At 39.0% G+C, this 27,740-nt stretch overlaps 1 protein-coding gene across 2 annotated transcripts; it reads left to right on the top strand.

The window, feature by feature from the left end:
• The first annotated feature begins 27 nt into the window (after nt 1-27).
• Nucleotides 28-25,753, top strand: aldh6a1 (aldehyde dehydrogenase 6 family, member A1). Of its 2 annotated transcripts, XM_048599826.1 has the most exons (13): nt 117-179; nt 8,630-8,668; nt 8,897-9,086; nt 9,781-9,855; nt 10,965-11,126; nt 12,430-12,508; nt 12,855-13,157; nt 13,826-13,947; nt 17,546-17,735; nt 18,462-18,643; nt 19,665-19,844; nt 21,205-21,303; nt 22,190-25,753. In XM_048599826.1, the coding sequence occupies exons 5-13, from the start codon at nt 11,013-11,015 to the stop codon at nt 22,292-22,294; spliced, it is 1,374 nt and encodes a 457-aa protein (XP_048455783.1). In that variant the 5' UTR covers nt 117-179; nt 8,630-8,668; nt 8,897-9,086; nt 9,781-9,855; nt 10,965-11,012; the 3' UTR covers nt 22,295-25,753. The 2 variants fall into 2 exon arrangements, with proteins under 2 accessions (XP_048455781.1, XP_048455783.1); XM_048599824.1 differs by lacking the exon at nt 8,897-9,086 and having other exon boundaries at nt 28-179.
• Nucleotides 25,754-27,740: the final 1,987 nt, after the last annotated feature.

Below are 27,740 nucleotides of genomic sequence, written 5' to 3'. Positions count from 1 at the left end.
AGTTAATCCCCGCCTCCTCGGGTTGCGGCACGCGTGGTTTCTGACGGTTTTGTTCGCGGTCTCCGCTCTCGGGAGTTAGTGTTTATTGGGTCGGACAGGTTAGGGGAACGGGAGGTGCGGTTGGGTCCGTTATCGGCTTCACAATGGCAGCAGCCCTCAGGGTCACTTTCAGGCGAAAGGTAAACTGGCAGGAATTACGATGTGATTCGTGTGGGGTGGTAGAAGATAGGCAACAAAACAGAGGTTGTCTGTTGCTGTGCAGAATGTTTTAGTTCTATACACGTCGAGATCGCTTCTCGCAACCGTTTTTATTTTAACCTTAAAGGCGAAGAAATCCCGAAAATCTTATGCGCGCATTCTTCATTTCGCTAACGGGTGCACGTTAGCGTGCAGCAATTTGTATTCCCAGTCGCCTTTCGTCTCGGCGTCCTTTCCAAGTGGTGAAAAGCAAACTTGTTCTATTTATATATTTTGCAGTTGTCGTTTTATTTCACTCTGTATTGTGATTTTTTTTTTGCATCTGTTTGATACCACCCATGTATTTCCCTCCTTTGCCTTCTTGCAAGGGATGAAATCGCTTATTTACGTGGATTGAGTTTTTAAACGTGTCGTAGATACTTGGTAGCCGTACATGTCTCAGTTTCTATTAAACGCAGTAAAGCTGCATTCGTTCGTTGCCTCCCCGATATAAAGCGTTAATGATCTGACTGAAAAGCAGAATTGTTGGAGAAACTCAGCAGGTCTGGCAGCATCTGTGGGAAGAAAGGAGAGTTAACGTTCAGAGTCCGGGGATTTCTCTTCAATGAGATAACAAGGTGTAGAGCTGGATGAACACACAAATCTTTTCTGAAGAAGGGTCTAGGCCCGAAACGTCAGCTTTCCTGCTCGGCCTGCTGTGTTTATCCAGCTGTACGCCTTGTTTTCGCAGATTCTCCAGTATCTGCAGTTCCTACTATCTCCTCTTCAATGTTCTGACTTTCGGACCTTACTTTTTTTTCATAGAACATAGATTGTAGCATTGTTGCGTACTGAAGTTTTTTGTTTACTGATACAATCTCAGATGAGTTACAAGATGTCAAAGCTAATTAGTTTCCTAAATCAGTTGATCAGTGCCCACCAGTACTATTTAATGCCTTTCTTCTTCTCCTGTGGTTTGCATTAGGGTTGTCTGAGAGAAAAGCAGACAATGCTTGTTCATATAGTAGGAGTAAATTACTGCAGATGCTGAAATCGATACTCAAAATCAGCATTTTTTTTATTTTCAATCCTTGTTGATGTCTTTACTCGGCATGTGGAAGTCTGTAGGTCAGATTTGGTGGGTGGTTTCCAGAGCTCCCTCGTTATTGGTTCAAACATGTTGGAAAGGATTGTCCTTGGTTTTCTGCCCTACTGCATTGTTGTAAATTTTTTTTCTCACTTATTTCATTCTCTGTGGGATAGTTTCAGGAATCACAGATCTTCAAATATTGTAAGTGAGGAGGCTTAATCCAGGTTTTTTGAGATGGGATGGATTTTTTTTAAATTGTCAGGTTTCATTAATTGTATGTAATAGTAATCATTTTAAGGACCAGTCATTTACACCTTTCCGCACTGGAATCTTGTGTTTTTTCTCATCAGTCGTGGAAACCTTCAGTTTCAATTTCCAGCTGTATTATGGCATTCTTCATTTGTCCTCTGTCAAAATGTCTGATACGCTTTCACTGGATGTGAGGGTCATTGGCTGGGCCAGCATTTATTGACCATCCGTAGTTGCCCTCACAGGTGTCAGTGAGCTGCCTTGTTGGTGACTTGGGAACTTACAAATATTGGAATTTCCAAAATCTTTTGCCCATACCCTTGCACGTGATAGGGTTATTGGCTTTGGAAGGTGCTGTCAAAGGAGTCTTGGGGTGAATTTCTGCAGTGAATCCTCTAAATGATGCAAACTGCCTCTGTATGTCAGTGGAGGGGGCAAAGAATGTGGATGTGCTAACAATAAAGTAGGCTTCTTTGTTCTGGGTGGTGTCAAATTATTTAAGTGTTGTTGGAGCTGCACTAATCCAGGCATGGGTAATATTCCATCACACTTCTGATATGTTCCTTGTAAAGGTCCAGGTCTTGCTATATCTGCACTTGGGCTGCTTCAGTATCTAAGTAGTTGAGAATGGTGCTGAACATTATATAATCATTTTTGAACATCCCCACTTTTGACCACCTGAAGGTGGTTGGGCTAGGAACTACCCCACAAATTCCTGTAGAGATGACATAGAGCTGAAATGGCACTATTTCTGTAATCGTCTATCATTGATCTGGCTTCTTTACAGTGGTGACAATTGACTTCATTATCAGTTCTCTTCTTCAGGGCTTGCTTCCAAATCTTTATTGTCCTGCTTTTGTAGTCTTTTAACCTTGCTTGACTTTCAGACTTGTGCCTGATTTGTCCTATGCTTGTTTTAAACGCTGTTATCTCAATTGCTCTTTCAATACCTTTAATTAGGTCAAAGATCCGTACACTGAAAATACATTTAGTTGCTAAAGCATTTTGCCGTTGCTTTCATAGAATTACACAGCATGGAAATGTCTATTCATCTCATCTGGTCTCTGCTGGTGTCTGTATTCCTCTCCACCTCCTTGATTTAATTCTATTCCAAATCTTTCTACTCCTTTCTCCCTCATCCAGTTATTAGCCTCCCTTTAAATGCATCAAAGCTATTCACATCATCAATTCCTTATGATAATGAATTCCACATTTTATGGGTGAAGACATTTTCCTGAACCAGTTGGATTTGTGAGTAACTATTCCTTTTCTCTTTCCCCTTTCATGGGATGTAAAATTGCTGGAATGGTCAGCATTTATCACCTTCCAGAGAGGTGAAGGCAGGGTCATTGAACATTTGAAGGCTGATGCAGGTTGATCCTTGATAGACAAACGATTCGGTGTGTGTGTGTATGTATATAAAACAGATAGGAAACTGGGTTTGAAGTCGCAGTCAGATCATCCGTGATCGTACCAAATGGTGGAACAGGCTCGAGGGACTAAATGACCTACTGCAGTTACTTACTTGTATGTTTATATTTCACACATATTGAACTTCTGTTTAACACACTCACTTCATCCATTCATTGAAAGTTTGTCTTTATTGAGCATGATGACTGATAGGTCTGTTTCCGTGCTGTGTAGTTCTGACTGCGTTGTTCTGTGACGCGCTCCCACAGTGAAATTTGTTTTTTCCTGCAATAGAAGTGCAAAACCAATCTGGAACGTTACGTAACTTCCAATTTCCTCAGAATCCAATTTATCTCTCATGGTGCCTTGACAAGGTGACATTACTTTTTATTCTTAAATTTTCTATATGCTTGTAAGTTGGCTTTTTTTTTGTATTTCCCAGTTTTGCCCAATATTTATTTAAATCATTGTTCATTGGCTGTGAGCACTGATGGCAGCATCAGCAGTTATTGCCCTGGAAAATTTGGTGATCATCTACTGCCTGAACCACTGTCGTCCATCATATGTAGGTACACCTACAATGCTGTTGGCAAAAAAGTTCCAGTATTTTGACCCAGCGACAATGACCAAGCAGTGATTCAGTTCCAATTCAGATCTGGCGTGGAGATGGATCTTCCAGATTGTGGTGTTGCCAAATCTCTGCTGCCCTTGTCCTCCTAGGTGGCAGATGAGGGTTTGGAAGGAGCTGTCGAGGAAACCTTGGTGAGTTGCTGCAGTACATCATGCTGCCACATACATTGGTGGTGGAGTGAGTAAATTTTGAAAGTGGTGGGTGGGGTTCAACTCCACTCCTCAATCTGTAGCAGCGGTGTACCATCTACAAGATGCACTGCAGAAATTCACCAAAGATCCTTAAACAGCATCTTCCAAACCCATGACCACTAGAAGGACAAGGGCATTAGATTCATGGGACATCATCACCTGCAAGTTCCCCTCCAAGCTACTCACCATTCTGACTTGGGAGTATGTTGCTGTTCCTTCACCGTTGTTGGGACAAAATTCCCTCTGCCTACCGCACGTGGTCTGCAGCAGTTCAAGAAGGCAGCTTACCACCACCTCGAGCAGTTGGAGATGAGCAATAAATGCTGGCCCAGCCAACAATGCCATGAGTAAATTAAAAACACAATAGTGCATAAATGGCCAAAACTCTGTCAGAAATGGATCTCTCCATCGCTCTGTGCACCACATTGTAAGGTTTCAGTTAGCCGTTGATTCTAACCTCTGCATCATTATTAATGTTTAGTGCAGATGTAGAGCTAGGGTGAAATGCTTATTCCTGCCATCATCACCAGAAAGGTGGGGTGGGAAAATAAGTTTGGGTTGCAATTTGGTAGGTTGCTATTAGTCAGAAATCTGCTCATAATTTGCCTGGTTGGCTGTAAAATGACATGAAATTAGGCAAAGAAGAACTTTTTTTTTGAAAGGACTTTATATTTTTTGTCACAATTTCATACTTAAGCTGTTAACTAGAATTGCCCAGTGAAGTTTCAAGGTCACTGCTATCACATTTGTAACACAAAATGCACTATCTAAAGCTTTTATTCATTTACAATGTGATCCTCCTTAAAACAAATCTGTCAACTTTTAACTATTAATGAATATAAACTCCTTGGCTTTGGTAAGCAGACTTTCCCTTCAGAAAGGCAGAATGTACACTGCAGTAAATATCTTGTTTTTGTGGCTTTGAAAAAATGGTTTTGGGTTTTTCTACAGATACTGGTCCATCAAAATTATGCAGTGAAGAGCCACGTTATCATGTTTTGAGCTTTCCAATCAAGATTCGTCTCTGCCACAGCACTCCAATTACTCTAATCAAAGCCACAAACACATTCCTCTAACTGTGATCATGGTAAATCGTTGAATGTTTACAGTTCACAAGGAGACCATTCAGTCTGTTAAATCTGTGCTATCCCTTTCGAGGAGCAATTCACCAACTGCTACTCCCATACCTTTTCTCCATAGCCCTGCAGAAATTTCCTTTTTACAAAATCCAATTCTTGTTGAAATCCTTGATTGAGCCTGCCTCTTAACACACTTTCTTGGCGAGTGTATTCCAGATTCCAACCACATGTTGCATGAGAAACATTTTCCTCATGTAGTTATTGCTTCTTTGTCATTGCTTTGAACCTCTTCCCTCTGGTTCTTGATCCTTCCACTGACAGGAATAGTTCCTCCCTGTGTACATTTTTTCGGGGCCCCCATGATTTTGAATTTCTAATTTCTCAATCTTTTTCTGGCATTGTCCACCACTATCCTAGTTTTATTTTAAAACTGCCTTCACATGATTCCCTTTCATGTCCAGTCATAGCCAGAGAATCTTCCGCAATCTCTTCACCTTGTGAGAACTTCTTTGTCTACAATCTGTCAAGGATCTCTGGTTGCTTCCTCTTCCTCGTCTGCATTTTGCTGTTTGGCAGCATCCACGGAATGTGGATCAGCTTTTACATGCAAGTTATGACCCAAACTCACCCCTTCACCTCTCTTAACTGCTCCATCATATATACAGGGAGGCTATCGTATCTATTCTTAGTTGTGCCCCTAGTTAACCATCAGAAAGTTTAAAAAGTGTTGTCTTTGCCTCCAGCCAGAAATATCAATTCTATGCTGTTGACATCAGTTCAGTTTTTCTTCTTGATCTTCTGGTTTCTGGTGAAGCAAATGTTCAAACCCTCAGCATCTTGTTCGACCTCAAGCCAAGCATCTGTAACCTCTTTAATATTGCCTGCCCCTCTTCTGTTTCACTCTTTAAAATGCTAATATTTGCATCTGTGTTTTGGCGAGTTCTCTCAGATTCAGTACTCAATTAATATCAGTTCATCCATAGTTTTGTTCATATTTTTGACCAAGTCCTATTCGTTTGTCAATCTTGCTAATGTATATGAGTTCCTGATCCATTTTTCTTTGTTCTTTAGTGGGATCCAGGCATTGCTGGCCAGGGCAGAATTTGTTGTCTATAGCAAATTGACCTGAATTAAGTTGATAGGCCATTTCAGAGAGAAGTTAAAAGTCTAATACATTACTGTAGATCTGGAATCACATAAGGCAGCATGGATGGCAGATTTCCTTCTTTAAAGAACATTAGTCAACCAGATGGGTTTTTACAACAATCAACGCTAGTTACACGCTCACCATTATTTCATTATGTTTAGGCTGAAACACAGAATGAGGAATTTTGGATACAAAGAGAGAGAAATTAGGCTTATTCTTCTCAGAGCAGAGCAGATTAAGTGGTGACTTTATTGAGATGTTCAAATAATGAACAATTTTGATAGGATAAAGAGGATATTCTGATTTGACTAGTTGGTATATTAATAGCTCGAGGTCACAATTTCAAGATGCTGAGTGAGATGAGGAGAAACCTCTTTACTGAGAGGGTTGTTAGGATTTGCAATGTGCTGCCTGGGAGATTTGGAGGTGGATTCCATAGGAGGTTTCGAAATCAAGCTGGATGCATATTTAAAATTGAGTTTAGAGGGCTACAGAGAGTGGGCTGGCTGGGTAGCACCTTCAGGCACAAGTACAGACACGATGGATCAAATGGCTGCTTGTTTTGTACAATTCTATGATTCTATTATTGAGACTAGCTTTTTAATTCCAAATTCATTAACTGAATTTAAATTTCATTATCTTTCATGGTAGAATATGACTCATTCACTCTGCCACCATTGTCTCACATTTACTGTTGTCAAATTTTAAGACTTGCAATGTCTTGTCCACTGTTATACCGAACTTGCTCCTGCCAAAGAACAATTTCCACTTTTTTTTTTTCCAATTTTGATGTCCTGTTCATTTTCCCCTCTCTTCACCCCATCATTGTTATTCAGAACACAGGGCCCCTTTCTAATGTTTTATCTACATATCTCTGCATAGCTCCAACTCTTCTTAAGACCGTTCCTAAAACTGATCACCGTGACATCCTATTAATATTCCTCACTGGCTAGTCATACTTTTTATTCTCACTCAGATTAACCTCTGAAGTTTTCTTTTTCTTTGCAAGATGATGTTGAATTTGTACTCTGAATCAAATTTTCAAACTTTCGGCCTTGAATTCATTTATAACTTGAGGGGCAGTTAGCTCAGCTGGCTGGACAACTGGTTTGCAATGCAAAGTGATGCCAACAGCATATTTAATTTCTGCACAGGCTGAGGTTACCGAGAAGGAGAATCCTTCTCAACTTCTCCCTTGCCTGAAGTGTGGTGACCCTCAGGTTAAACCACCACCATTTGTCACTGAGCGAACAGCCCTGTGGTCTGGGAACACTGGGGTGACTTTGCCTTTTGTCTGTTATAATTTGTATGTGAAAAAAAAAATTTCATGTGTCCTGTAAAATTAATTGCAGTGTGATGAGAATTCTGAGAAAGATCACAGAACCCAAAACGTTAACTGATTTCTCTCTAGATGCTACCAGACCTGCTGAGTTTTTCCAGCAATTTGTTTTTAACAGTAAGGACCGAAATCGTTTATTCAGTCTCTTGTGGTGGAATGTACTTTTGCAGAGGTAATATAACAGGTTATCACACTAAAATTATAACAGTTGCATGTAATTAAATTCTGTGGATTTACAGATTGTTCACTGTCTTAGGAATCTGCCATTAACTTTTTTCTGCAAAATTAAAAACAGACCTCTTAACATTTTATGTTCTGTGGAAATTCAGGTGAAATAATTTATTTCCAGATTTTTTTGCGATATTTTATAATGCTGCACATTACCCTTCTCAATCTCTACTCACCAAATAAAATAACAAGCATTTGATCCATAAGTTACAAATCTTGTGTGTCAATGAAAGTGAATTTTGAATGTAATTATCAAAGTTTTTTGAAGCCTGAATAAACCAGTTAGCACTTCAGTTGTGTATGTAGTTTTGTTTTAATGTTGTAAAATTTTCCTCCCCATACTATTCAGAGTTGCGCTACTTAAGTAGAGTCACACATCGCAGAAAAGTTGGATTTCGATTAATTTCCATTCTTATAAAGTGTTGAAATAATACAGCTATGGAAAGCGTAATTCCTGGTTTAAAGTTTGGGCATTTAAGGTTGCATTTTCAATAATTGTAGTTGAACATGCCAAAAATCTGAAGGTATGTTAAATATGCAGGTTGCTGATGATCTACCAATCATAGAGTGACAGGACACTTAGCATATAACGATGATGCAGAAGTCATCCAAATATACTGTTTTACCTACATAATGAATTCTGAAGCTACCATGCACACATGTAGGCTGCTGTTGGCGCATCACTCAGTAAGAAGGTAGAAAAATTGAGAAGTCTTCCTATGATGTACAAGGTGTGCACAAAAGCAAAATACTGCTGATGCTAAAACAAAAACTGCTGAAAATATTCAGCATGTGAGCAAACATTTATTGAGAGAAACAAAGTTAATGTCTCAGGTTGAGATTACCATGCATCTGAATGGTTGTGCACCTTCAGCTTTAGAATGACACAGGATCACCTTTGAAAGGTTAAAATAATGTTTCTTCATGCAATAATTTAAAAATGAAAGATCAAGGAAAGATTGAAATAAGCTCCAAAAAGAGGAGCTGAGCTGAGAGTGAGAGAGAGTTGAACTGGGAAATTTTCAGTGCAGCAAAACAGTGAAGGAGAAATTTTTGCTTACATAATCTTTTCTAACTTCTGGTTTCAGATCCTACCACCATTGGGATGTATGTGCTACTCCTCTCCAGTAAGTTTGAGCCAGTTGCAGTTGTTCAATGAAGTTTGTTTGAAAGAAAATCATTTGAAATTGACCGATCAGTATTTTTATTGCATTCCTTTCTCGATTGCCTGCAAAGTGATGCCAAATGTTCCCTTTGTCTTGAATACAGTGCTTGCTCCTGAATGATATTGTTGATTACAAAGCTGTATATACAGTTAATTTTATGTAACTGTGCTTCTTCTTACCTATGAATAGGTTGTGTTTTCTTCCACCGTTCACTTATTTTGCATTATAAGTGAAGAATAGAAAGTCACCAGAACTTCACAAAATAAGCTTGCCACTTTGTCAAGCAAGTGGTTCATGCTTTTGCTAATATCAGAAATATCTGAATTCCATACCATCCAAAGTCCAGTTGTCTGGTGGAAAAGCAGTCCAAACATCAAAAGTAGGTTTAAAGAAACAGTCTACAGCTTCACTTGAAACCAAACTGTCCTGCTTCCTTTTTGATTATAGGACACGAAAGCACTTCCTACTATCTCTGGGATTGTATAACAAGTAATGTATTTGTACAAATTGTGCCTCATTGTGTAATAATGGAAAATCTCACTCACTGCGTATATTTCAAGAAGTAGTGTTTTTTGAATGCACATTTTCTTCAGTTCTCCCAAGCAGTTTCTCATCCACGTTGGGACCAGATATCCCCAAGTAATCAATATGCTTTAGGGGCTGATTTGTAGTCAGTTAAGCAGGGGTTTCTTCTCTTCATAAAACATAGAATCTGCTTTGTTTGCTAATTTCTGGTGAAAACTGAACTTTTTTCTGTATCACTTGAAACTGAATCTTTCCAAGTTGTTCTGCAGCTAAAAATCTTCAAGCTAATTGCATCTTTCAGGGACCCAAGGAAAGATGTTGAGATATAAAGTTCTTGATTTGTGTCTGTCCATGAATCCTTAAAACTTTATACTTCTGATTAAAAGAACTGTGAATATATGTTGAAATTGTTACTGTTAATATTCTGCCTGCAATTGAAATATTTCAATTTGGTACTTTTAAAGTTGTGTTCTTAAAAATTGGAGGTCTGGTTAAGTGTATTAGTATGTTGCTATTTATTTGCAGACTGTCTAACTTGTATTTTGCAGTCAACAACAAAATTATTTATTGATGGGAAGTTTATTGAATCTCGCACCTCAGAATGGATTGACATTCACAACCCTGTAAGCATGTATTTTTATATTAGCTTTGCATGTAAAATTTAAATGACTGAATTGTTTACATAGCTTATTGGACCATCAAGAGTGCTGAGGTAGTATTGTTTTGGCGGTGGCGGCGGGGTGGGGGTAAAAAGAAATAATTGGGCTATGACAGTGCAATCGACATATACAAACTTTGTTTTAACTGGCTCCGAATAAACCGGCAAAAATTATATACCTCAAATACTGCAGAGACTGTTGTATTATTTTGTGCAATTATTATAGATTTTTAATTCACTTGCCGCCATGTAAATATACTTGTTCAATCGAATGGCCACACAAAATGTCAACTATTGATTCAATTTCTCCTCGAATACTGCAATGTCAGAGTCTGTTGAGGGTATGAGTGAGAAGATTCTCTGCCTGTAAGTTTTAATTAAGTCAAAGTTGCATTATTATTTGTGATTTATGCTGTAAATAAAGTGTAACAGTGTGTATGCCTGCTGCATTATATTTCTGTTACTTAGTGTGTGTTTCTACATTATGTGGACCTCTTGCTTATCCAGATAATTTGATCAATTGTCCCATAGATGCTGGATAAAAGAAAGTTTACTGTATTTCTCTTCCAATTTTTACAAGTTAGGGATTTTGAAATATCAAATCTCTTCCCAAAAGTGAAAGTAGGAAATCATTAAGGAGCAGTATGTTAACTAGCTATGACATATCTTGGGGAACCAGCATAAGGCAAGGTGGAATCGTGGCTCAAAAGCATTTTGGGCTTAGAGCTTAGTGTATATTTTTCAAAATAAAAGCTCCTTTCTTTTATCTCAGTGAAGAAAATTCTGCCTGTAGCGCCTCTCTCTTCATAGTAGGGATGCAGATGCAGGGAATTTTACCTCCAGCTTCACAACAACGTGCCTCTCAGTGCTATCATTGCACCATGCTGTGGTTGTGTTGAAAGCTTTTGTTTTTTAGCAGTTTGAACAAATAAAAAAGTTAATAATTAAAGATTTGTGACTTGAATGACATCTCTCTTTTCATTTTCTCATGCATACGGATTCCTTCATCTAATATAGTAATTCAGGGATTTATGATAACTTTTTTCCTGATATTTCTGCCCTTGATGCTTCTAGGCAACAAATGAGGTGATTAGCAAAGTTCCAAAGGCCACCCAAGAGGAGATGCTTGCTGCCTTGAATTCCTGTCAACGTGCTTATCCCTCCTGGTCAGAGACTTCAGTCTTGAGTCGGCAGCAAATTTTCCTAAGGTACCAGCAACTCATCAAAGACAACATGGTAAGTGATTACAGTACAAATGTGTCATTGAATTGAATGTCTTTAAGTTGTGGTGGTGGGGTAAGGAGAATCCTGTGAGCAAAAGGCCTCTAGTAATAAGTCTTTTCTCATATTAACCAGTCCCTCCTGAGAAAGTTTGCATGTTTTTTTTTGAAGGGAAGATTACCTGTGATTTCCAGGTTTTCTGCTGACTAATTTTCAGGGAGGTGCTCTCCTCTTCATTGTACCCCTGAAGTAGGTGCCGAGAGTTGCGTAAGAACACACCAATATGCCTTGGGGCTAATATTATTCTCCCCCACCTGTAAAATCTTGCCCCCATCCAATTTCATCTTAAGTCATCGATTTCCGGTTGAGCAGACTTGATTAAAATCAGCAACTCTGTTCTTGCTTTCTCATTGGCAGTTGTTTGTCCTCCCGTCCATCTTTCTGTATCAGTGCAAGAGAGCTTCTGAAGTTCCACAGCATGGGCTCAGATCTTCAGCTGGCCATTGGCTGGGTGTTCTGTCACAGGCTTTTTTTTTTCCCCCCTTCCGTTTGTAATTACTTGTTACACCAGGCATAACAATATGGTTTTGTCAAAGGGAGACCATGTTTAACTGATTGGAGTTCTTTAAATAACTTTATTGGTCAGTGTCTAAGGTTTTGGAGTAAATCTGTATCTACTTCCTCAGAACTCAGAAGGGTCACTGGACCTGAAACGTTAACTGTTTTTTCCTTCACAGATGCTGCCAGATCTGCTGAGCTTTTACAGCAAATTTGTTTTTGTTCCTGATTTACAGCATCCACAGTTCTTTTGGTTTTCAAATGGATTCTTGATTGCCAAAGAGATGAAAGATTATTGGGGATACACAGGAATGTAAAGTTGAGCTTAAAATAAAATCGCCATCTTCCTACTGAATGGCGGAGTAGGCTTGAAGGACTGAGTGGCCTACTTTTTTTCCTTAATAAAAACCAAAAGAACTGCGGATGCTGTAAATCAGGAACAACAGAAGTTGCTGGAAAAGCTCAGCAGGTCTGGCAGCATTTGTGAAGCAAAAAGGGTTTCGGGTCCGGTTCTGAGGAAGTGCCACCAGACCTGAAACGTTAACTCTTGGTTTTTTTTTTGTTTCTTCACAGATGCTGCCAGACCTGCTGAGCTTTTTCAGTAACTTCTGTTTTTATAATTCTGTTCCTTTTGTTTGAATGTTCATAATGCCAGGGTACAAAAAAATTCTGTTCAACCTTGCTGCTATCACCTACAATTCCCTGACCACAATTCCAAGAAAAATCTTTCAGATAAGATGTCTTTTAATTTTATTAACAGACTGAAATTGCCAAGCTCATCACAAAAGAGCAAGGTAAAACTTTGCCAGATGCTGAAGGAGATGTTTTCAGAGGCTTACGTAAGTAATATGTGGATTTCTAAGTAAAAGCATGTCTGTGATATCTTGCTGAAATTGCAACCTCACATAAATGTCAAATATCTCAAATATAATTACAGATGACAAATTATTCAGCTGGCTTCCATCATAATCCATGATAACTTCCTCCAGAACTGTCAATGACTTCCTATTCAATGATATTGTTTCTCAAGTATTATTTTCTTCCTTCCCACTTGAGCATCTCTTCCAAGAATTTTAATTTCTCTTATAAAAATCTATTGTTCCAGTCAAGTGACAGTAAAAGAATTATAGAGCATTTAATTGGTCCTCCATAATAATAGTGATCTTTACGTTTCTCTCCTGACAGAGGTTGTTGAACATACTTGCAGTATCACGTCTTTAATGCTGGGTGAGACCTTGCCCTCTATCACTAAAGACATGGACACATTCACCTACCGACTCCCTTTAGGAGTGTGTGCTGGCATCACTCCATTTAACTTTCCAGCCATGATTCCACTCTGGATGTATCCTATGGCTTTGGTGTGTGGTAATACCTTCCTGCTCAAACCTTCGGAGCGTGTTCCAGGAGCAGCCATGTTGCTGGCCAAGTTATTACAAGATGCAGGAGCTCCAGATGGAACCCTTAATATTATACATGGGCAGCATGATGGTAGGAAATTTGATATTTCTGTAAATCTTTTTAAAATGTTGTTGAAGTTGGCCTGTACCAACTCCTTTAATCATACGTCTACTAATCATATGATTTCATATCCAAGTTTGAGTTTTGATGGCTACAACAGTTTAAGAAAAATGATCTATTGCTCTCAAAGTTTGTCTCCCATTGCTTCGATGCATATGGAAGTAAATTGGATTATACTGGACACTTTACCTTGTCAAACAGTATTGATGCAGATAGATATCCATTGTGATACCTTTCATTTGGTTGTGTGGCACATAAATCTTTTATCATCAAGATATTCATGGGCTATAGAAAATTCTGTTGAATACTGTCTGTAATGACTTCTCATTCCGTTTAAAGTGGAGACAATGACATTTTATTATGACATTTCTTCGCTTTAGATATTGTAGTTAGTTTTGTGAGGCAATGAATTATTGCTCCCACATAGAATGTGTTTGGCTATAATGGTGTCAAAATTCAAGAAGTGAGAAAGAAAATGACTGTTTGGAACTATAGTAACATTTTTCCGAGATTCTCCATTCTTCCCCCACCCCAGAATCAACTCTGACATCTGTTGCAGATATCTCCACCTGCATTCTGTGTGCTGTATTAAATGGGAATAATAAAATGCATGTTATTTTTCAACTTTTTCTTTAAAGCTGTGAACTTCATTTGTGACCAGCCTGCTATAAAAGCCATCAGCTTTGTTGGTTCCAATCAAGCAGGAGAGTACATCTACACAAGAGGTTCCAAAAACGGCAAGAGAGTGCAGTCAAACATGGTGAATATCCTTTGCACTCCTTAGTTATTGGACTTGTTCATAGTTCATTTGTAGACCAGCTGCATGCAGTATGAATCTTTTACTTTTTTACCTCTTTTTTTCCACTTTCCCCCTTGTATTGAAAATATGTAATTGTTTTACCTTCCCCAGCTCTATCTCTTACCAGATCCCTCTCCCCATCTTTTCAAAAATATAGATTCTCTTCAGTAAAATTACAAGAATCAGAACTAGGTTTATTGTCATGTACTCAAGTTACAAAAGAACGGGAGTACAGTGAAAAGTGTACAATGTTGCTAACACACTGTACCCAAGACGGTGCCCTAAGTACCTTGATACAGATTAGGTATGAAAAAAGAGAAAATTAAAAATAGTTTGTTACATTACAGATATACATAGTATATGTTAGGAAAATTAAATAAATCTAAAACAATAGACAGCCTTTCTATAAGGGCTCCACTGGTTCCCACCCAGTAGCCATCTTTGCTCCAAGCCCACCAGCTGCCTTCCCCATTCCACTCCAGGCCTCAGGCTGAAGAGGGAAGAAGAAGAGAAAAAGAGGAGACAGAAAGAATGGACAGAGCAGACGAGCTCCAGCTGGAGCGTCCTGCTCCACTGCTATCTTGGAATCAAGTCGTATCATGACGGGCCAACCAAGAAATTTAAGTGGAACTTCACAATAGCCAAGGATACCCTTGTACAACCCAGTTTTCATACAAACACAGTTTTGAAACAAAAACTTTTTTATACAGCAGTAAAAATGTAAGAAAATCTTTATTTTTCAAGTTGTTCATACTGCACAAGTTCAGGTGATTGTTAAGTAAAAGGCATTGAAGGATGTTGACAGTTGGCTGTGTAAGAACTTAATTGTTAAGTGCTGTCGATGGATGCCAGTGCAGTTGGAAGACTTTTTTTCATTGTTTTGTGCCTATGGCAGGTTTGGCTTCAACTAGGGAAACAGATGTGTGAGTAGACAGACATTTTTGAGAACCTTTTATTGAAGTCTTCAAGGTCGTTGGGCTCCTCGGTCGAGGAGCTACTGCACTTAAGATTGCCTCATCTGTCAATTCTTCTGTTGTGTAGCGTATACCATCATCCAACTCTGCATATGTTTACATGCTTGTCTCCGCTGCAATTTCCACGTCGGCCGTCAGCAGGTGAACGAAAAGAGTGTCAGGGCTCGATGGCCTCTTCCTACTCCAAAATGCAGCATCTTGTGTAGTTTTAACTTGTGTGAATCAAATGTCGTGGAAGCAGTTAGCAATTGAGGCTTCCATCACCATCTTTCATGCCTTCTTTATCGTGAACATTTGGGTTCTTGGTCACACACCCCCGCCCACTCCGATCCATTGGTTGCACAGGACCAAGTGTCTGTAATGATATATCAGTGAAGGAAGAGGAAGATTTTGTCCACTTTTCAGATCCAGGCCCCTCAATGCTGAAGGTCACCCAGGTTGTTTTATTAGCCGCGTACTGCGTGGCTAGCCCCTTGTTGTTTGCAAAGCCAGGTGGCCTCCTGTTGCTTCTTGTGGTAGGGAATTCCAACTTTTTGGCACCATCCATGTTGGCACAGTCTGCATCATGAGACACTCCTTGCTTTGCTATCCATAAGTACGCATTTCGAGATGATCTGGTAACAGATGACAAAACAGTCCACTTGAGCCGTGGTTTAAAACGGCTGTTCATGTATGCTTGGTTGAGACTGTGATACTCAATATAGTTACCGTTTGTACAGCAGTTCTCCAGTCTGTTGCATGTTGTTAGCAAATGGCTTGGGTGAAAAGGATGATTCTTTTTCAAAGGGGTATGACATTTCCAGTCCACCATTGCTGTAACATTGAAGTCTACAGACAGATTGAGATCTTGAAGTTACCTTCCGTATCTGAAAAATGCAATCAAAATCCTGCCTCACCAGGCATCTGCTATTGCTGACATAATAACTGCACCTTCATCACTTACCGTGTGGAAGACCATGCTGTTCCTTAGTTTTGAATCAGTCTGGCCATCCATTTGTTACAGGTGAGCTGCTTGTGACCCAGTTCTTTACCAGGGCAAATTGCCTTTCCTATAGAATTGGATCAGGGATCGAAATATTCTCTGCTTGAACAGCCTTGAGCTAATGTTAGCAGAGCAGTTTTGTTAGGAAAGGCAGTCTTTCTCATTCTCTTCCTAGCTGGAAAGAATGCCTGCTTGTCAAACCGTTCAAAGATTTTCTTTTTCTTCGCTTGTGTTTCAGAATATTTGACAAACTCTGGTGGAATCTCCCATTCCTTAGCAATGTCAGCCTTTTGCATTGCATCACTGTATTCCACTTGCTACATCAAGTTCACTTTGTCTCCAATCAGCAGCATTTTTTTTCCCCCTCCGGTTTACTACACTTGTGGAGTTTTTCAGAAATCTTTTGAATGGTGTTTGTCCATACCTGTTTGCATAATCACATGACCATGTGGGTTCAGCTGACCCAGCGGGAATTGGCTGACAACTCCATCAAATCCAGGGTTATCCGATTTTGACTCACCACAATTTCAGTGTGCTTTTCCTTCCATACAATTTGTGTTTGCAATGAAGTTTTTCAGCAATCCAACCTTTTGGTCTTTCTAAAACAAATTAAGTTGGAAACAATAAATGGGCTGGCTTCAATAGCTTCACACACCCAAGGGTTTCACTGAGATGGGTTTATTGCATGTTTAATTGAGGTCCTGCTGATGATTGAGAAGCTCAGTCAAGCAGCATTGTTTGCTTGCTTCTCTCTGTTTCTATCAAGATTTTATTTTTGACTCTCTTTTTATTTGTTAATTTGTGATGTCGGTCTGGCTGGCATTTTACAAAAGCTGACAGCCAGGCAGCAACAATACCTTTTCCAAACTTACACCTGAATAAAGACATCATGCCCCATACTGCTGCTGTGTGTCAGGAACTAATAAGGGGCGATGATGAATAAAAAAATATGTTTATATTGCAGTGCTGTCACGGAAACGAAGGAGAGAATTTCTCAAAGAGCAGCTAACTATTAATTGGATTGCTTTTCTCTCTGCACTGTGCACACAGACCCTCTTGTGGGAGTTTGGGGGACGAAAGAAAGAAACTTTGAGTTCTACATTCTACAAGCAGAAGACAGTCCTCGAGGGATCATTGGCTTCAAAACATTAACTCTGCTTTCAATCCACAGACACTACCAGACCTGCTAAGTTTCTCCAATTTTGATTTTTATTCTACTTCAAGCAGCACAGGTGATAGTGTGTGATCTAGCTGCTGGTTATGTCTGACCTGGGGGAGGATTACATAACAATTCTCTCCGAATAAAATATAAATCCTACCCCAAGCTGTAGTTGATGACAGACCGATGTTTTACAAATGTATGGTAATGTGGAAGAAATTATTTTGGAAGAGTCCCTCTTTTTAGTTCTACTATTAAATAGTGCAGCGTACTGTTAATCTTGCCAGTTCCTGCCAGTGTTGTGATGGGTTTTTTTTTTTAAAAAAAAGATGTGGTCTGTGCTTGTATAAAGTGGTTTGAAGTTCTTATTTTCCATGTAGTTACTTGGAGAGTGCAGGAAGATATCTTCAATCTGCCTTTTCCTTTTTTCTGAATTCCCTGTAGGGTGCTAAGAACCATGGAGTCGTGATGCCTGATTCTAACAAGGAAAACACTCTGAATCAGCTTGTTGGTGCAGCTTTTGGTGCTGCTGGACAGCGTTGTATGGCCCTGTCTACTGCTGTCCTGGTTGGGGAAGCAAGAAATTGGCTGCCTGAATTGGTGGAACGGGCAAAGAAACTGAAAGTCAATGCAGGTCTGATTACTTTCAATGCAATGGGAGTATGAGGGGATTGATTGATTAAATACGATGCTGTAGTCCAGGAGGCAAAATATGGAATATAGAGGCACTGTGACTTGTACTCATGGCCACATTTTTGTTCTTTCTACTGTAGTTGCAACTACATGAAACTTTTTTAAGATAAATATGCACCACATCAAGAATGTGGTAGTATGGGCATTGTTATTTATTGTCCATCTGTCCCTGGTAGTCCTTGAGAAGATGGTAATGAGTCCCACAAAGCTTTAGAGAGGGAATTCTTGGGATTTAAACCACTTGACACTGAAGGAATACTAGAAGCCAAACTTCCCTTACCTTGAACTGAACTGAAATTATTTTTCCCCCCTTGAGAGGTTCCATTTTACCTTTCTGAATTCATTGCAACAGTAACTAAAATAGCTTTTCTAAGATCATTTTTGGTTGAAGCAATTTTACTATTCTATCACCTGACTGAATTCAATTACTTCTGTACACTTGAGAGAATTAAACTTTTGATTTACTAGCTCTCCTGACTAGACTGTTGGAAATACTTACTTTCTATGGGCGTTTGTGATTGAGGTTAAGGAATTAGGAACCTAATTACTATGTACTCTGATTTACAGCCTTAATGGACTGCTGTACATTTCTCCCACAATATGTAAACAATAGAGGATTGTCTTGGTTGACCACATGCTTGTAATTTTGTTTACTCCCTGATCCCAGGTGACCAGCCCGGATCTGACCTTGGCCCACTCGTCTCCCCTGAGGCTAAGACCCGTGTGTGTGATCTGGTCCAAAGTGGAGTGGAAGAGGGCGCAGAGCTGCTACTGGATGGCCGGAAGATACAAGTGAAAGGGTACGAAAATGGCAACTTTGTGGGGCCCACCATCCTCGCAGGAGTCAAGGTGAGAAGATCACTTTGTTTTTTGTCACCAGTCAATTGGCCACAAGGCAACCCTTTCAAATTGTATCATTCTTTGCTGCTCAATATGTCAATTGATAATTTGCCCTAAAACAATTAGTAGGTATTTGCTGGCAGTACCTCTGGGCGTGGTGAGTTTCATGAATGTTTCAGAAATTGAACTAGCTTAGATTTGCAGTGAGAGGATTTAATAAATATTTCCTGTGCCCAACTCAAGAATAGTGGTTATTGTTCACCAGATAAAAAGATTCCCACGTTTGATTTAGAGGCTCTGGTTATCCTCCTCTTCTGATGTACTTCACTATTTTAATGTTTCTGATCTTTATTGTCCAATCATAACGTAGTAGTTTTCCAGTTTAACTGGTACTGCTTAGGTTAGAGCAGATGATTGCATTCATTAGAGGGGAAGAAGAAATAACAGTAGAAAATTAAGTATTAAAATTAAATGGCAAATCAAGTGTGGATTAGTGGAATGCAAGCTCTTAGAAAGAAATAGTACAACACAATTTGCATTTATAAAGGAAAGGTTGACAAGTTGTGGCTTTTTCATTGGAGTTGAAATGGATAAAACCTGAAAAGATTTTCAACATTGGTAAGAATTATGATGGGGTGAATGGTGATGAATTGTTTCCACAGGCTGGCAAAACAGAAATGTAGGTATAAATTTTATTATCACAAAAAAGGTTAGAAAAGAATCTCTTCCAAATGTAAATGGAACATTATTTTTATTGCTGCATGTGTTTGAATCAGATCAAATCTTTGAGGGCTAGGTAACAATGACCATAGTGCAGAAGGAGGCCATTTATCTGATTGTGTCTACTGGCTTACACTCTGACTTGTCTCTTTAGATCATAGGCTTTGGAGAGGCAGAAAGTACAACACCCTGCTGCAGGATTCCCAGTCTCTGACCTGTTCTTGTAAGCACTTCTAATGTAAAGAGTAGTGTATAGTTGCCAGTCTGTTATTAAAAGGCATTTTTTTTTATACTTGTTGTCTCTGTGTAGCCTCAAATGAAGTGCTATACTGAAGAAATCTTTGGACCTGTCCTAGTAGTCCTTGAAGCAGAAACACTGGATGAAGCTGTCGATATCATCAACCAAAACCCATATGGAAATGGCACTGCCATCTTCACCACTAACGGTGCCACAGCACGTAAATTCACGCACCTAGTTGATGTGGGACAGGTATGTTGTTAAACATTGCTCCACAGTCTCTCAGAGGACATACCCACATTTATTCAAATAAATGCAAAATGCTACAGACGCTGGAGACCTGAAATAAAAATGCTGGAGAAGCTCAGCAGAGTCTTTGGACTCCATGTTAATTTTGTTTCTTTCTCCACAGATGCTGCAAGATGTACTGAGTTTCTGAACCACTTTTTATTGTTCCACATTTATTTGGATTGTTGTCAAAGTAGCTTGCTTGACTAAGAGTGGCATATAGCTCTCGGTAGATGAAAATAGTGATTTTTTTTTTTTTAATCCTCAAGCAGTGATATCTTATTGCAATGTTTGTAGTTTTGTATGTCCTGGCTATTACTTGTCCTTTGTGAATTGGTTACCAGGCAGTGCTTGAGATGTCCAGTCTAAGTGCTTTATCTGTTTCTGTCCTTCTGCTACCAGCATGAATCATAGAATCCCTACAGCACGGAAGCAGGCCATTTGGCCCATCAATTTCACACAGACCCTCCAAAGAGCATCCCACCCAGAGAGACACTCTTGCCCTATCCCATGCTAATCCACCTACCCTGATATCGCTGGACACTACGGGCAGTTTCACATGGCCAATCCACCTAACTCCACCAATCCTCTGTGGGAGGAAACCAGAGCGCCTGGAGAAATTCACACAGACACTGGGAGAATGTGAAAACTTTACACGTGAATGCACAAACTTCACACGTGAATGTGCAATAGTCATGCATTTAGACAGGAAATTAGAACCATGTTTGTGTGCTCCAGACAACAGGTTTCATTTAGATTCTCCTTTTTCTACATGGAACAAAATTATTACAGTGGGGGGAGGGGGTAGTTCATCTTAAGTCCTAAAGGTATTTAGGGCTGGCCTAGCCAGTGACACCCACAACCCATGAATGAACAAAAAACGCTTTGTTGAAATTTCTCCTTGTAGCCTCTTTAAATCATAATTTACGGTCTAATGCTCCTCTGGTCTTATTGTAAGCTGCTGTATAGTTAAATCAGAACAAATTTAATTGACTTGATAATGAAATATGTAATACCCAAAATCACACTTTGTTAGAGCCATGGTTAAATAACATTCATCGTGTAAGTGAAAGGTCAGATCAACTTGAAGTTAGGTTGATGCCAGCAGACCTTCTTTCACTGTTCCTCCTTTTACCATGTAACCTCTTTCAGATGTGCCATCTATTTTGTGTTTCCAAATAATTTCAAGTTTGAAGTACCAGCATGCTATGTGGTGATCTCATAGGCATCACTTCATAACTGATATTCATAATTTGAAATGTCTGTTTTGACACCCAGTACTTTGCTCTGATTTTTGTGACAATTTTTTAACCTTTCTGTTCAGATTGGAGTGAATGTGCCTATCCCAGTTCCTTTGCCCATGTTCTCATTTACTGGATCAAGAGGTTCATTCAGGGGTGATACCAACTTCTATGGCAAGCAGGTATGTATGTTAATCTCCAAAGCCAGTTAGGTAGCAGCAATGTAAGTTTGAGATTAAATGGTTAACCAGCTTTTTTTATTTTTTTTTTTTTGTTTTTTTTTTTCTGTGATGATTTTCTAACAGTCTGCCTTCTGTAGTCCTCTCTTTCTCAGATCCTGAGATCTTGGGTGTGCCAGAGCCCTCACTGCTTCTGGAGTATTGCTAACGTGCCCACTCCAGTTAGGGGCTATCAGTTGCATCTCAGTGGTAGTTTTCACTCTCAGCTGTTCCTTTTTTTGAAGAGCTTTCAACCTTTAAGAAGTATAAAGCTTTGGTTACTTTTGAGCCCCAGTGGTTCCAGATTCTGGTTCTGGCTCTGGCTCTCAAATTTGTATGTAATGAAAATATATTTAGTATTGGTGGTTAGATGTTTTCCCAGAAGTTTTGTCTTGCTGCATCCAACTACCAGATTTTCATACTTTGCCATGCCAGTGTCATGATGCAGACAGCCATTTTCCATAAGCATTAGAAAGAGATTACCTGAAGAAATTTTCATGGCAGATCAGCAGATTAATTACAAAATCATCAGACACGAGAATAAAAATGTTTGAAGAAAATTTTGAAAGCAATATTCTCCCTCCAACTTCTTTGGCAGATTTCCTTGCAGCAGTGTCCTGGAGGTTAACCTTTAATTCTTCAACTCCAGAACAACCCTAGAAAGTTAGCAATGCTGTACAGAAATGGGTACAATGATTTAAATGTGAACATGTCTGGGCTGATGCCTAGTTTTGAACAGCTGAACTTGTGAAATAATGCTGAGCTCAACTCTGAAACCAAAGGTGATGCATGCATATGTACGTACAGGCTTTTAGCTTTTTTTTTTGTTGTTGTCCACCTTTCATTCCAGGGTATTCAGTTTTACACTCAAGTAAAGACAGTCACATCCCAGTGGAAGGAGGAGGATGCCACATTAACCCGCCCATCTGTTGTCATGCCAACAATGGGCCGCTAAGTTCACTTCGCCGAGATGGCAAGCCGCATGTTCAACACGTTCATCACTACCGACATATCAAATCTGATGTGATGCATTTGGGCACGAGCGGATAGGCAGGTGCAACATATTTCAATGTGGCCCTTTCGGGACATCGGCACAGCAAGAAAAAATGAAAGGAAGTTCTTTTCAACTGATTTGCTATGTTCAAAATTGCTAAAAACATTCAGTAACTTGAAGTTATCCCTTAAATCAGTTTTTAAGCTGCAGAAGTTCTCACATTCTGATCACGTAGCACATGTCTAGGTTAAAAACAGATTTTAAACAAAAATATTTTACTTCCCTCTCAATTTGAACAGGTTGCCCAGTTTGTTTTTCAAAATATGATCCACACAAAATAGTATGACTGATCGTAGCTTGCAAAGAATGTAAGTTAAAGCTATGTAAGTGTGCAGCCTTAAACCGTTATGATTATATCCTTTAGTGTAAAGAATATCAAATAGCTGACAATACTTCTGTACTGTTTTTATTCTTATTTGTGGTATTGGGTGCACAGGTACCGTTTTTATTAGACTGAGAAACAAATGTAACTGAGCAGTTTATTTGTGTATATTACAGTTTTAGTCCTGAAAAATACCATTAGGCTTAGAAGTTTAGTCCTTTGCCCAAGACCATTTTCAGAAAGAAAATAATTATAAATTTGGTGCCTTGGACAAGTGTGTTTTGTCAAAACAAGTTGGATATGAGTTAACAGCAGTGACACGTATTGATCCAATGAATTACTGAGTCTCTCAGACAGAAAGATCCCAAATTAGAAATATGATGCACTAAGAAGCACTAATTTAACAAGGGATTTTTTTTAATTGTTAGTTCTTTTTTTCTTTGCATCTCTTCACAATCTCTTTCAAGCGGGCATGGCTAACAATCTGAATGTCATAGCTCTCAATAAAGAAATTAATAACAATCTAGCTTTTGTGGTACCGGATGAGGTGAGGGCTGATGAAATTGCGCATCTAGATTATTGGATAGTCAGACCTCCTGTTTGTGATCTAACCATAAATGGCAATAGGAGTGGACCATTTGATTCTTTCAGCCTGCTCCACAATTCACTCAGATGGTATCTGATCTACCTCAGTTCTCCTCTTCATATAGTCATAGACTTTTGCATACTAACAGGACACTGATTCAATTTGTGTCAAGTATTCATGACATCTGAGCAGCCACAGCCCTCTGAAGTAATGTTCCAAATACAACCCTTTGGAGTGAAATTATTTCTCTTCATTGCAATTGTAAGTGGCTGACCACCTTATATGAAGTAGCAACTTCTTACCTCTAGACTCCCAGACAGGGAAACATCTTTCCAGTATCTAATTTGTCTACTTGAGTTTTGTTTCAATTAGATCAACTCTCATTCTTCTAAACTCGAATATAGGTCTTGTCTACTTGAGCCCTCCTTGTAGGATAATCCTTTCATTCCAGGAACCAATCTAGTGCACTCTGTCTAAGAAAAACGAATTCTTCCGTGAATATGGACACTAAAACTGTAGACACTACTGCACATATGGTCTCTCTGAAGCCCAATATAATTGTAGTAAGATTTCTTCATTCTTTTACTTCAGTCACTTTTGCAATAAAGTCTGTTTACTTTCATAATTGCATGTTAACTTTCCATGATTCCTGAATTAGGACACCCAGTTACCTCTTTACCCTTAACGAGAATCTTTTTTTAATTCCAAATTTTGTTACATATTATATTCCTTCCACTATGTTCTTTATGCATTTTATCTGTACAAACTATTTCAGCCTCTTCTCATCCTCCTCTTGGTATCCTCCCATTTGAGCTTTGCGTCATTAGAAAACTTTAATTTATTACACTTGAGTCCTCACCTAAGTCATGGGTATCATTATAAATAACTGAGGACCAAGCATTGATCTTTGCCGTACCAGTTCACAATAGCTGTCAGATCAAAAATTGAGTTTAGTCTTTGTTTTCTATGTGTTAACCAGTCTGCTGTGCTAATCTATTATCTACAATACCATGAGTCCTATTTTTTTCATAATCTCATGTGGTACTGTATCAAATTCTTTTAAAACATTGAAATGCACTATATCCTCTATTTCCTCACCCTTTATCCTGCTAGTTGTAACCTTAAACTCCAACAGATTTGTCATGTGTGTTTACCCTTGCATAAATCAATGTTGACTCTCCCAAATATATATTTAGATATTCTTATTTCTAAGTGCCCTGTTACCATGTGCCTAATAGATTCTAACAGCTTCTCTTTTGACCAGGTAACCTGACATGCACAGTTCCCTATTTTCTATTCCTTTTTCTAAGTGGATTTATGTCTTCTACCTTCCAATCTGCATAAATTTGTAATTATGTAAGATCCAAATCTATGCTGTTTTCTTTGAGCAGTCAATGTGAAGTTGTGCTTAAGAAAAATTGTGAATTCATAGTGCAAATGAGCTATCCAATTAAATCTGGGTTGGAGTGTGGAGTATATAACCTATAAACCCAATGTTGAGGTTTCCCCTTCAAATTGAGAAGAGGTGGTAGAGAAGCATTTAGTCACGCATGAAGCTCTTTCCCTGTCTGTTTGAGTTTATTGTAACTCTAACTAATCATGTAGAAAGCATTTGCAAGTTGACAAATTAAACTTTTTATAAATGCATTGTGGTTTTACGGATATGAGTTTTGCAGAAAAACAGGATATTTTAAAGATCAAAATTTTCTGGAATGCAGTTTTCATGAAGTAAAATCACAAGGGTCTGTGCTCATGCTGCCTCTTGCAGCTCCCTTTTAATTTGTCTGGTTGATGAAGGGAATGTGCACTAGAATTTTTCAGACAAGTCATCCCAAGTCTAACAAAAACAGAAGTTGTTGGTAAAGCTCAGCAGGTCTGGCAGCATCTGCAAAGAAAAGTTAACTTCAGGTACGGTGACCCTTCCTCTGTTCTGAGGAAGGGTCACTGGACTCAAAACGTTAACTTTGATTTTTCTTTGCAGTTGCTGTCAGACCTGCTGAACCTTACCAGCAACTTCTGTTTTTATTCCTGATTTACAGCATCCGCAGTTCTTTGGTTTTTGTCCCAAGTCTGTCGCTGCTTCATCCAGAGTTTACAAGGGCTGCAGTTTGGCTTAGAGGTTGCCTTTAATACATGTAAGCGAAAAAAAGGAAAAAAAGATGTTCTCAATTGGAAATCCCTCAATGAATATATAGAGGAGTCTTGGGAAGGCCATTTTCTCTTTGTCCTGTCCTTAACCTCCTAATCGGGCAAAAAACATGACCCTCCCTTTCTAAACCCAGATGTGAAAAGTGGTTACTTGTTATGTATTTAAGGATGTTGTAAATGGAACTATAATCCAATAAAAGATGCCCTCGAGCTGATGGGATAAAACAACACTATAATCTGGAGTAACGGTGAGATGTGTTTTCTTATGTAAACTTGAAAAATAAACTTTCCAGTTTGAAAAAGACAAGATCTCCACTCAGTAATTTTCTCACTGATCAGGAGGCAAATTACAGCTAGTCAAGGAAAGGGGTGTATATGTGCATACAGTCCTGCACTTTTTTAAAATCTCCTCCTCTGATTTGATTAATCTCTTGACCTGGCACAGTCCAGATGGCTTTAATCACCTAACAATCAAAGAGAATTGTTACTTTTTCATCCCTTAAACAGAGAACAAGGTATGAAGGTATCATTATTAATTCAAAGGTACATGCTTGAGAAAAATACTCTGATCAAGAAACTGATTTCTATCACAACTGATGGTATACCAGCCATGCTCGCCATAGCAGAAATCCTGATTTTTTTCTTTTTCCGCCTGTTAATTACCACTGTGTATGACCCCTCAGTAAGTATTAGTAAACTGCTTGTTTAAATTCTTAAACTAATCACCTCTACTGATTTGAAGGTGTTGAGCCAAGGGAAGATCCTGCAGAGACTCTTTGGCATGATGCCTGAAATTGTAATTTTTCTTAAATCAAGGAATGAAGTGAGTGAGCTGTCAGACAGTGCGTAGTTGCTCAATTTCAGGTTCCTTGTAGACATAATGTTAGAACTGAATGGGGTTAACTGTAGGGGAAGGAATCAGGTTTAGCACATTTTGATCTGCGAATGCATACAAACTGAACCTGGGTCTATGGTCCACCCAGCGACTACTGCACAGTCCTTTTGGGGACAATGTCCTGCCTTCATATTGAGAATCCATTGTGTTGCGAAGTTGGGTAGAGCATTTGTGGATTAGAAGGCGGGAAGTTAGAATTCGGTGTTTACAAAATGCAAGGAGGGAGAGCACTGTGTAGTCGCTTTAAAAGATGATGTGCTTTTTCTGTGCTTAGAAATTTAATTAAAATGTCTTGGGTAGCAGCTTGTGGGTTTGCAGGTGCACAGAGCACCCGAATTAAAACACCTATCAAAAAGCAATACAGTTAGCAGGCTAAGCAGCAGTTCTGTTTTGTTATCAATTCAAGTTTTTTGATTTTAGCCAATCAATTTGAATCAGGCACTTAGATACCAAAAACCAAGTAAATTAAATCTGATAGTTTTGACAACATAGGACCAATCCTATTGTAAGAAATTGATATGTCATAAAGGGTATAAAAGAAGAGGACAGTTGGACAAAGACTGGAGAGTGAACTGCCATCTGCAGGAGTTATAGCTCTTGAGACAACAGCTAGATCTCCATCTTCTCTAAGTTTTAGAGAAAGCACCATCTAAATCTGTTGGGCACCCCTCAATCGATGGCTGGTCTGGAGGCTTAGATTCATTCTTGGCACTGTTCACGATTCTGAGCCGAAGCGAAGTCCAGCAGCAGCTTGGAACGAAACTTTCTCTCTCTTCTATAGTGTGACAAACAGCCAGCACAAAGAAAGATACTGAAAGACAAATCAAAGGTACCTACAGCACAACTAGTTAATATTCCTGACAGAAGAATTTGATGGAGAAGGCACAGAACATTCTGGAGGACACGTGACCTGGCTGTAATTTTTGAGAGACTAAATTCCTTTTTTGTTTAGTTTTATATAAATGAGACTTGTACTTATTGGAAGAGCATACCATTAGAATTTTGTTTTATTTAGGAATAGTTAGTTAGGAGTTTAATCAGTTTGTTAGTAGTTTAGCTAATCTGTTCATTGTTAGATAAATAAATTGTTACTTGTTGATTTGTAAAGTGAGTGTCAGGGTCTTATTTTATTTAACCACTAGAAATTGCTGAGAAGCACGTTACACCACTTATCATACTCCTTTTTCACAGGGTATAAGGTGAGGTGCTCCTGTTTGGGTATTTCGGTTTTAGTTCTCAGGGGGTGAGGGGGTCAACCTCCGCTTTATAATAAATGTCTTATAGCACTATCAACAAGCTGAATTGGACAGACTCAAAACTGGCATCCATAATTGTACTCCAGCGCAATCTGCAACCTTATGGCCCCCACTCAACCATTACCAATGAGCCAAGGGCC

This window comes from Rhincodon typus, chromosome 8, assembly GCF_021869965.1.
Source record: "Rhincodon typus isolate 14 chromosome 8, sRhiTyp1.1, whole genome shotgun sequence".
Taxonomy (NCBI): Eukaryota; Metazoa; Chordata; class Chondrichthyes; order Orectolobiformes; family Rhincodontidae; genus Rhincodon; species Rhincodon typus.
This window is presented reverse-complemented; position numbering and strand designations above follow the sequence as displayed.